The following is a 12,173-nucleotide window of genomic DNA, read 5'->3' on the forward strand; positions in this document are numbered from 1 at the left end:
CAAAGAGCTAATAATCGATCTGTAACAAAATCCATAAAGGAAGGACAGTGTCTTTGTTGTGGCTGTCCAGTGGAACAAATGGTGTTGTGATCCAGGAAGGGGGAGAGATAGAGAGGAAACTGGTGGAGGAAGTGACCTCCACCTTTTGAAAGGAGAGAGCTGCGCTGTGCTGCGCTACACTAAGCCAGCCCTGGGTCACCCTGCCCTGGCCTTGCCTGGCCTCTCCTCTTCCAGCTTTCCTGAGACGTAGTGCAGCTCCGGGTCTACGCTGTGGGCTTTTATGCCCATCACCCCCAACTCCATACCCATCCACCTCCCCCAACTGCCCCCCCCACCACCACCACCACCTCCACCCTCCCACAAAGGCCCCGAGCTCATCAGCTGGTACAGCCCCATCCACAGGAAACTCACACTGACACGCTAAGGCATGGCATGCTATGCAGCGGGCGTCGCTAATCCCAGTTGAAATAAATGGCATTAAAAAAACAAAAACAAAGTGATACGCCTCTGTTCAGAACCTTCTTCTTGACGGAGCAGAGTTTCAAATGATAACAGCTCCTATCCTTGGATAAACATCCAAAAGATTTTTTGTTTTCAAATGGGGCGAATCGCCTTTACATTGCATTGCATTCGCTCATTTGCATAGGATAATATCATGGCATCAGAAGGGACAGACTGCGAGGCGAATGGCGCTTCTTCTGCCGCGGCGCGACTGATGCACAACACAAGCTGTTATTGGCAGCCAGCAGATGTTGGAGAGGAGGCTGGCACGCCAGCGCCATTCTTCATGTGACACGAGAGAGAAAAAAAAGAAAAAGAAGAAAAAAAAAACATCAACGGACGCAGACGAGTGCTGTGGGGGCGACGGGCGTTGGGCAGCACCGGGCGAAGAAGTTCTTAAAACGACGAGACGTCGAGCCCTCATCCCCGAGTGCAGGCTCCTGTCGGTTGTCGCTAAAAAATCAGATCCATTGGTGCCAAAACGAGTTGAACGCAGGATTTGGGGTTTTGAGTCGACTCAGCTACGCTTAAGGACAATGGGTGGCTTTTCATTTAAGCCACCACACCACCGCTGGCAGAGCGAGGCTATTTAGACGGGAAGAACCACAGCAATGGAAACAACAGTTAAAAAAAAACAACAACAACTGCGTTAGCAACCACAACACAGCTGGCACACAAGTGCTAATGCAGGTGCATGTGAACAGAAACACACACACACACACACACACAGCACTCACGTGCTAATTCACACAGACACACACACACACACACACACACACACACACACACACACACACACACACACACTCACCCACCCTGACATGCACACATACACACATACACACACGCACACACACACACACACTGACACACACTCACACACAGACACAAACATTTGCTTTCTTTCACACCCTCGGAAACGAGCGGCTCATTGGAGTGGCCTGCCCCGTGCATGGCGCGCTCGCGAGCACAAAGACACACAGACACGCTGGCAGCCAACTCAGCCGACACCCTCTCCTCTCCCATGCCATTCTAAGTTCTCTCTGATAAATCCCGTCCCCAGATATGAGTGTCACCTGATACAGCTAACCCATTTCTGATGGAACACTATCGGCAGGCACTCCATGGGCTCTGCAGATAAATATCACAGAGCCCGAGATGACGAGCAATCAGAGAAATACACATAAATGAAACAACATGAGACTAGGGACTCAGCCATGAAGCATTCTTGGACTTTCGTGCGTGTGTGTGTGTGTGTGTGTGTGTGTGTGTGTGTGTGTGTGTGTGCGTGTGTGTGTGTGTGGGAGTGTCTATTCCTTAGATTTCTCCGACTGTCTCTTCCCCGTCCTGTTTATTCCACAGAAGTGACTCAGTCTCTCGCAGGCTGCTGGATTGATGGTGCCAGCATGAGAGATCACACTGACTTGTGATGGCAATATGTCCTCCCAGCTGTGCATTTCTCACATTTTTTGCTGTGAAATATCCAGGTACGTCCAAATATATTTCACTCGCCATGCACACACACACACACACACACACACACATACACACACACACACACGCACACACACACATACAAACAAGGGCCATTATTGTGTAAGAAGCCATCAATGCAATGTTGTTCCATCAGCCATAATAAGGGTTTGTAGAGCAAAAAAACATTTACTTTAGAGAGAATAATTACGGAGCTTGGGCAAGTGTTTCGGGGTTGAACACAATCCGTTGTCCCAGGCTGATCTCCAGCAAAGGCCAACCTCTGGGCTGATCCGCTTGGCTTGAATAAGTGGGACCGACCGCCATGCTGATATCCGCGCGGTTTACAGTGCAAACGCTCGCTCGCCACAACGCCGGTGCAGAGGTGAAGTGCTCAGTCAGTTTAATAACCACATTTGGCATTAGCCTGTCTCCAGTGTGTGCTGCTTACGACCATTTTAGCAACATAGCGCGCGCCGGTCCCTACATCATCCAGAGAGGCTGCTCCTCTCCCGGGCCGCGACAGCACACCAAACTTTAGGGGCCAATTTTACAGAAAAATTACCCAGAACGCACACAGTTTCAATTTAGCAGCGGTCGGTATCTACCCCTCCCTTATTAAGCATCAAAACACATTTCTCTACACTGACTAAAGCAGTGCTATGGACACTACAGTGTGTGTGGGGGGGGGGGGGGGGGAGAGAGGAATAGAGAGGAATAGAGAGAGGGAACGAGAGGAGAGGATAGAAGAGAGGGGGGAGAGGGGCCAGAGGTGCAGCCAGAAAAAAGAATCCACACATCAGGCTACCGCTAATCGCAATCCACCCCACATCAGCAATATTTTCATCATTTTCTGTCATAAATTTGGCCACCGCCGCCTCGGCGCTGGCTAACAATCTGGGCAATTTATTGGCATATTGGCAGGGGGCGATAAGGGCTAAAACAACAGCAGCCAGCAGCTGGGCCACAGAGATGAGTGGATAACACTGATATGTGCTCCCATACAAAACACCTCCTCTGCTATCTGCGCTCCCCATCAAACTCTTATTACAATAAAAAAGTGTACTAGGCTTTTTTCCCCTCTGCTTTGTCCAAATAAGGTAGCAGGGAAGATGAGGTGTGTGTGTGTGTGTGTGTGTGTGTGTATCTGTGTGTGTAGGGGGTGTATGATATGGAAGAAAGCACAAATATATATTTAAAAAAAAAATCAGATGTAACGTTTCGGTGCAAAAAAACAACGGGGGGAAATACATAATTTATCACGGCATTATCGGGATATCCAGGCAGCCTAATCAACGACCACTGAGTGACTATTTTTTGCCTTATCATCCAAAGTGGTGGATACGGAGAAGGAATTATCAGGCGGCTGCAGATTGCTGGGTTGGAATTTTAATGGTAATAATCGGGCCTGTGATGGTATATCTGCCCGGCTTATCTTTCCCATTATCTGAACCTATCTCCCCAGTCATCGGAGCAAATTAATGGTGCTCTTTCAGCATTGCCTTTTTATCATCGCTCAGAGAGCGCCCAAGGGGAAAGAATAAGCAAAATATTAAAATACTGCATAAATCACAATTTCAGATAACGGACCAACGTTTGGCGGGGAAAAGGGGGTAAAACTGTGCCCAACAACCTTTTTGTCCTTTAGAATGACTTGTCTGTGCTGACTCTCTCTCTCTCTCTCTCTCTCTCTCTCTCTCTCTCTCTCTCTCTCTCTTTCCCTGGCCTTTTCCTCTTCTGCATGGGCAGAGGGGGAGACACTACTGTAGGCTCAGTCTGACCTTTCTATTTTTCCCTGCCGCAAACTTTCCCCCGGTTCAACAGCACCGGCACACACACACACACACACACACACACACACAAACACACACAAACAGACACATAAACACACACACACACACACGCACACACACACACACAAACACACACACAATCTTAAATGTCTAACATATGGCTGAAACCCTTTTTTGCCCCAATGGTAACACGATATAGCATCATCTCATATCACAATGTATTGTAATTTACACAGCAGTTAACCGGATGATGCAATAAAAAAAAAAACAACAACACACGAATCAAACTAAAATATCTCACAAATAAAAAATACTTTTCATTTGTTATGTGGCCCTGCACCAAAAGAATGGCAAAAATATCTTCTGAGGCCAATGAATAAGCAGGTGTATCCATGAAACCACCAGCACAGTGCCTGTGTATCATCGAATTAGACTGACATCTCATACAAACATCTCATACAAACGATTAGGTAGAAAGAAAACGCACTCTTTACGACTTAAGGCGTTAATACACAGTCCATTTCTATGTTGATTTAAACACAAATTCTCCACTAAAATACTGAAAACACTGAAATGCAAACTTGAACACTAATTTGCAGTAGTGTCTGAAAAATGTTCCATTAAAGTGCCGTGTTCCTACAGTATACCATCATATATGGCTCAAATATTAATTTCAAGACGAGAAGCGATATAAAATTAAAAACAGTAATTCTACAAAATGACATCAAATCAAACAACCAGCCTCTGTTTGCATCCTGAAGAGCAAAACAAAAACACCAAAAGAGAGAATTTATGAAGACATTTGTAAACACAAATACTGTAGGTTCAGAGCACGTGCCCTCTCACAAATCGGTAGCCACTCTGAAACGGCCCCACAGGAGAATTTGACTTGCTCCTCAAAAAACGACCCCTGAACACAGAACACTGTAAATTCTCCCCTTCACTTATAGGACTGCCTAACAGCAGTCGATAGAATAGGTCATGCAGGTGATCAGATGCCCCAAACTCTGCTTTGGCATTGAAATATTTTCACAATACTGGTGAGTAAGGGACATTAGAACTTTTGAAGACCAGCACACACTCTCAACAGTACTCTCAACAGAGTGTCGTAAAATTAATTAGTTGAAAGAATAGAACAGAAAAAAATATGAGACATAGCACTTTAAAATCTACAAAGACAAATGGCCATATCCTTATAGACAATTGTTGATATTTTTTAAAGAATCAAATATTAAAAAAAGAATTATACAAATGTTCTGTGAGGCTTGGTTTTGCCTAAATTGTTCAAATATATCACAATGACGACTTGACAATTATGTTTTGCCTCATTTAAAAATAAATGTAAATAAAATAGTTATTTGAATCACACGCCACGGCGACAATGTTTTATTCAGAAAAATGTTGCCTGTTATTGTTTAAATTTTGTAGTGATTTACATTAACAGATAAAATGTCAATATAATATTAAAAGATTATAGCATGATACTAGGGTCCTCCTGTGTGTGTGTGTGTGTGTGTGTGTGTGTAGTGGGTGTGTCACTGTGTTAAGAGTAGTATATAATATGTAATAATAGGCCAATAATTTACTGTTCTACATGATGTTACCTGAACACTGTATTTCCGTAAACAAGGTGTTTGCACTTTTGACTTTTTTCTTGGCCTATTGCAGAGATCGCCATGCAGCTGTCAACAGGCACAATAACACTGAACTTACAATGTTGTGCACATCAGGCTAATGCTACCATTTTAGAATATAAAAACAAGTCATATTATGAGATACAACTGGATATTGGATGACGTATAAATCTAGTCAGTCCCTGTCAGATTTACAGACGAGTTATCGTTATTATTACTACTACAATTCATATTTTTTGAAAATGAATTGGGTTGGGCGTTTTAAGGTTGTAAAGTAGCATACATCCTGTTGTAAAGTGCCAGAATGAACCCTTGAAACCCCAATTCGTGTTTAAAGTCCGCATAAAATTAAATGGAAAATACATTCATTCAGCTTTAGACCACAGCATTTTGTCATGTCGAAAGTGCACGAAGGAGGACATGCAATAACCTACAGAATAGGTTCAACTATGTCAAAAGTCTGCCAGTAGCCTACCAGCCACGAAATAAACTCAAATGTCATTTTTCAACTTTTCTTTCTACTGACCACTGCACGTATGGACACACAACGCATTAAGAAGCATAAAACTTAACCTACGTTTGATTTGCCGTGGGTTGCTCTGTTTCCTTCGGGACATGCCTGCTATTAGCTGGTCAGTGGATCCAGGTGTAACACTGACAGATCGATAGGTTTTGTTTCATCCAAGCGCCGACGGGGTTTGAGGTGAAATTGAAGAGAAAATTGTGACGTTTGGTGGTCACTATTATTCACAGTGTCTGTCGCTCCGTCTCTTCCCTGTCTCCCTGCTCTCTGGCTCGCTCTTGCTCTTTCACTCACTCTCTCACTCACTAGTGTTCTCCGAGATGAGGCTGCACTGTGCTGCGATCCGCACGGACTGACTGAAGAGGTGAAGGCGTTTCGCGGTTTTGTTTGAAGATAAGGTTTGTGCCTCCCCGGGTACCGTAGCTACAGCCACTGAACTTGACTTAGCCATGTGCCGCTGAAATGTTGACTGTGCTTTTCACTTTCCTTAGATGTGGAAGAGAAGGTTAGCTTGTTTCTCTTTTCCCCATTGACATGTTTATTTAAACCTTTGCAGCATGGCAGTCTGTGTGCATCTGGCTTGTGGCAATGAAATCAATTTAGGGCAGCAAAGTCACCTTTCTTAATGGCAGGAGGGCCTAATTATCAGGTGCATGGATGTTTGTAATATTATTATTGTACTCTGTCTGTATTTTACACTATTGATTTATTGTGTGTTTTTTTTTTAAATTTATTTCGTATTTACTAAAACTGGAACTGGAAATAAGAAAATCAAAAAGTAAAAAAATGACAATTGACTTTGCATGTATGAAGTGTATAATTCTTAAATCAGAATTATGGTACACACATCTTAACAAACCAGTGAAATTTCTTGGTCAAATATTATGAAGTCTACAATATTTGTATGTATAGAGAGAAAATGTCAACGCAAGAGGTAAATGCAGTCTAATTTCTCTGGGCCCTCTTATAGCACATTTATTCATGTCTTCTGCATTTCTACACTTATTTTCACTTTCATTTCAATCCTCCTTTCAGTGTGCCAATTTAACGAAATATACATGTACAATTGTTGTCATATTTGCAACTAAATGTATGTTCATGCCTGAAACTGTGAATGTGTATTGTTTTACATACATTAACATCAAATAAGATATTATTCACTTCACATAAGATTGCAATGCAGTATTATATTAAGCCTTTTGTCACATAGCCTGTGTAAATTGTCTTTGGCATAGCAGGCCTCTGTAAGTGACAAGAGATACAATATCTTTAAGTTGCGTCCTTGTCCTTACTCTTGGAGTATGTATTTTTTTAATATATTCATCGTTTTCATTCTGCGCACCTTTTGATTGTTACAACCATTTAAAACTTTCAAACAACATACGCCTAAATATTGTCCCCCTGCCTCGCCCATTCACAAGTTCACTTAACTGAACAGTTCGGTTTCTGAACAGTTCAGCTTTATCTGTGAATGTGTGCCTTAAGTTAATTGACTTCACAGTCGTATCTCCCTTCAAATGCTTGCATTCAGAAGCTGCTTTTTCTTGGACTGATTTTTAGGAAGGTTCAAAGACAGAAAGCTGTGGGCATTCTGTCACACACACTGATCCACACGTGGCTGGTGACTGATTGGTTATTTACCTAATATTTACCTCCATCATCTCTCTACTCTCAGCAAATGGTGATCTTATTGATCCTGGTGAAGAATCAGAAGAAGCTGATCATGCAATGGTTCAATAGTATCAAGTAACCTCAGCAAGCCAGACTGTTATCATTTTGACTTCAAAATGTATATACCACAATTATCTATAATGTTATGAAGCATTACCCGTACTGCAGAAAACCCGAACGAAAACAATGATTTACAAGCAACTGTTTCCTCACTGTAAACATGTTCTAAAATATCATTTTAAAATTCCACACACGACTTCATACAGCATATTTCAGATCAACTGACAGCGAGCCCTTCGGCGGTCACAGTTTGCAAATGTATGTATATTAGAGGTTGCTGAGCTATTCCATGTGAGTTGGACCATCACTGAGGCCAGTGAGTTTGGTCGTGCAGCTAATGGGAATTATGCATAAGTTCAGAAATCCAGTAACTTTTACGTCATAAAAAATCCCCTTTATCGTCATTACTCAGATTTTAAATATCGTTCCTTAAACAGTTGCAGGGACTGGAAATCGCCCCCCGCTTCAATTAGCCAGTTGAACTGCCAAGTAAGACAAGCAAGTCGCCTGTGAAATTATCTTGTAACCCAATTCCCGGACTTTGGAACGGAGTCATGAAACTACAGCATAATTTCAAGGGGTTAACTAGTCAACGGTGCTGCACCTTGAGGTGAACGGTTATCTCCTCCGCAGCAGTTCTCTTCTCTCTACTTTTGACTTATACTCTGGCAAGGATGGAGACCCCACCACCACCACCACCAACAACAACCCCCAACCTCCATGCCCCCTCCTCCCCCTCCTTTTGCATCCAAAAGCCAGATGGAGGAAGTCATGGTGTCTGTGCCATCCTCAAATAAATGAACTTATTTCCCAGCTTCAGTTGTGTACTGGAAACCCCTAAACACGCACCTCAGAGACATCACCCCATGGGTGCGGCTTTTCATCTTAGCTGACCTTTAAATGGTGTCTGATTGTGCCGTTCCCCCGAATGTGGATCTGCATTTGATATTGCGCCATTATTTGCCATGGCTCTGAGAGACTCATTTCTGAAACAGGCAATCTGGCCCCTTGATGACGAAAAGTATGAAATCCTGATTGCCTGGGCGCCTTAATCCTCGGCTCCATTTCCGTCTCGGGGGGGTGGGGCTGGGCTGGCTTTGGCCGCCAGGTTCATTTACAGGTAAATAAACGGTGAGTGAAATTCCCCTCAAAGGAAAAAGTTCATTCATGTTTCACAAAACCTGCAATTAGTGTATACATTTTATGAGTGCTGCCTTAACATCCGGCATCTGAAACTTTAAATATAAGCATAGTCTGGCTCTTTGTAGTAGTAGTTGTTGTAGTAGTAGTAGTAGTAGTAGTAGTTGTAGTAGTAGTAGTAGTAGTAGTAGTAGTAGTAGTAGTAGTAGTAGTTGTTGTAGTGATTGTAGTAGTAGTAGAGTAGTTGTAGTAGTAGTTGTTGTAGTAGTAGTAGTAGTTGTAGTAGTAGTAGTAGTAGTAGTAGTAGTAGTGTTTTGTTTAAATTAAATATTGTTCATTGAATGCATTGTGCAAGAACTGTAGTTGTAGTATTATTAGGAATTTGGTTATTAGCCTCATTTTCACAATAATGAATGCACTTCATGGGGTTCTTTCAACTGTGTGTGTCTGTGCTAAATGCCCAGCAATGTATTTTGGCAGTTTAAATGGGAATAACAAATATTCTTGTTTCTGTTTATTAGACAGTGTAATGCTGTACATTTGATCATTCTTTATTAATAAGCGGTAGTTGATCGGACAGACAGTCTCACATAAAGTGTTTTTGGCAGAGTTCTCATCTGTGATTGGTTGAACCACTCCACTTTGTGAGATGTTAACTAGAGAGCACTATGACCTTGCTGTTCTAACAGAAAGCACACTTGTCCTTAGCTTCAGTGGCAGGCCATCAAAAGCTTGTGTGATTTGTGCGGGCGAGTACCTGAAAATTAATTAACTGACTCCAGGCGAGTCTGACATCCTTTGCCCCCCCCTCCAACACACACACACACACACACACACACACACACACACACACACATACTCAACCTCTCATTTTTTCATTGATCCAAAGTTGGATTACACATAGGGGATTTTTTTTTTAATTCAGTGGAAGCTATATATATATGTGCCAGGAATTAACAGAATTCTTAACCAATCAATAATTGAATCAAAATGTATAGCTGTGGGATATGTAATTGCAACAAGGAAAAGGATTGCTGTATGCAAATGGAGGAGGGTATCATCTGGGATGATCAGGAGCCGTGGCAGATAGTTCAGGCTGCTCAGGCTGTATTTTGTTTCAGGGCCAGATTAAATTAATCCATCTGCATTACAGCCAATCTGAGACATGCGTCCCAACAAGGTTTCTTTTGGCATTTGGTTTTGGTCAGCTTCGTTTCAGCATTATATGAAAATGATGTGGAAGGTGATGTTTCTTTTTGTGCAAAACCACACAGTATTTAAGTAACCTTTCCTTAAACTGTCTAGTTTATGCTGAATCTATGATGCCTTTAGCGTAAGGCAAATTAGGTGATTTGAAATAGGTAAGTGTACACATTTATGCATTTGTTCATATTGACATTTTTAACAGAAAAACAAAGTGCTTATACAATATATTATGGACAATAAACGAGCACCCTTTCCCTTTCGAACATTTACATTACTTCTTTGTGGTGGTGGTGGGGCGGGGGTGGGGGTGGTTGAAGGTGTTCGGAGGGGGCCACTGTATGCTGAATCAATGGCGGTTTGGTTATGAGCAACAATTCTGAGTGAAAATATGGAGTCAAATTGCCAGCTCAAGATTAATTTAACGCCACTCCTAAATCCTCTGAGACCAGCTCATGCAGCCTGCCACCACAGACCTGCACCAGTTTGTGTCTGCAGCCCCCCACCCCCTACCCCCCTTACCCAGCACCCCCTCCTCTCTTTGACTGACAGGTACAAATCTGGGTGAGGAGCGCGGGTGCTTCTGCACTGCTTTGTAACAGATGGAAGCAATAATTAACATGATACCATACCCATCACTTGGGGAATCAATGACACGGAGTTAGCCACATTAATAAGTAAAGGCACGCTAGATACAGTGTAGTGTGCTAGAGCTTCACACTCCCCGGCTGGTTCAGGGGAGAGAGAGAGAGAGAGAGAGAGAGAGAGAGAAAGAGAAAGAGATATAGAGCGAAAGGGGAAAAAAAACACCACAACGGGGTGGATTTGATGTGATGTTAAATCATTTAATTAGCGATGGCAAGGAGCATTTAACCGACATCGCTCTCCGACAGGACGACTGAATGTGCGCACGGCATTGCTTTTGTTTGTGGGGAGTACTGTGCATTGGTCTCAAACAATGTTCTGTGTGCGTGAGTGTGTGTGTCTCTGTGTGCGTCTTTACACATGTGCATAAATGTGTATACACACACACACACACACACACACACACTCATACACACACACACCTCTGGATTTTGCTGTAGGGCACATTTGGCTGCAAGTGTGCCCCAGATCCTGCGAATTTACCATAGAACTGTACTCCACCCCCTCTCCATTGGCAGGGGTGCAAATTCACTTGGGGCTGGCTCACTATTTGAAGACGGTACAGAGGAGACGACTCACACAACACACAGTGTGGCCACAGTGATAGCAAAGATGGCAAAGTGTGCAAAATTGTTTTGAGACACTCACATCAAACCATAGCCGGCGCACTGTCGGGGCTGATCTCAGCCAGGGTGATAACAGAGAGAGAGAGACGTTGCACTGAAACACTTTGAAGTCCCATGCCAGTGACTTATGGGAGAGAGGTCCCACGCAGAGCTGCAGGTTTGGGTGTTACAGTGAGAGCTGTCCCTCTCGCTGGTCCCAGGGAACACACATCTGAACTGGACATTCATGAACGTTTATTTATATTATCAACAAGAGTTGAATGAGCATTATGTTAGGTCAGCATTGTGTCTCTTCCATGCAGTGGGAGAATATACTTGCTAGAAGTCAAGGATTGGCCATGATCCAAGAGAAGGGGTGTGTGTGTGTGTGTTAAGTGTGTGTTTGTGCGCATGTGACACATGTGCTCACATATGCTCTGGAAGTTTTTGAAAGTCAACAATGGATGTGGCTTTAGGCAATCGTAGCGTGTCTGTGCGTGTGTGTGTGTGCGTGTGTGTGTGTGTGTGTGTGTGTGTGTGTGTGTGTGTGCGCGCGTGTGTTTGTGTGTGTGTGCGTGTGTGGTGAGAGACAGCTGGGCAAGTGGACTGTGTCAAGGCCAACCACGCCTGTCCTTCTGCTTCGAGGAGGACTCAAGGTCTACCATCACTTTTGTTTCCCATGAAAAGCACAAGAGCTGAAACATGACAGCAGCACAGCAGCCCACTTTTCTCCACTCCGATGCTTCACTTCTGGACCCACTGTCCAGCTCTGTCTGTCCAGTTCCATTAGCCTGGTCCAATTAGAGCCTCTTTAACCCCTACTGCATCAGCAGCTAAAACCATTACTCTAACTAGACTGTAATCAACCATCTTCATTTTACATGACTTCAGTGTATCATAACAATACAGTGATCTCTGTAAAAAG

General features: G+C 43.3%; 1 protein-coding gene across 1 annotated transcript in view; it reads right to left on the minus strand.

Annotated features, from left to right (window-relative positions):
- Positions 1 to 6,303, minus strand: part of zfpm2a (zinc finger protein, FOG family member 2a) — a 154,557-nt gene extending 148,254 nt beyond the window's left edge. Inside the window, exon 1 of the mRNA XM_048260979.1 lies at positions 5,979 to 6,303. Coding sequence (XP_048116936.1) covers positions 5,979 to 6,018 — 40 coding nt within the window. The 5' untranslated portion in view covers positions 6,019 to 6,303. The remainder of the gene's footprint in view (positions 1 to 5,978) is intronic.
- Between the last annotated feature and the right edge of the window lie 5,870 nt (positions 6,304 to 12,173).

The sequence above is a fragment of the Alosa alosa genome, chromosome 13 (genome assembly GCF_017589495.1).
Source record: "Alosa alosa isolate M-15738 ecotype Scorff River chromosome 13, AALO_Geno_1.1, whole genome shotgun sequence".
Classification (NCBI taxonomy): domain Eukaryota; kingdom Metazoa; phylum Chordata; class Actinopteri; order Clupeiformes; family Clupeidae; genus Alosa; species Alosa alosa.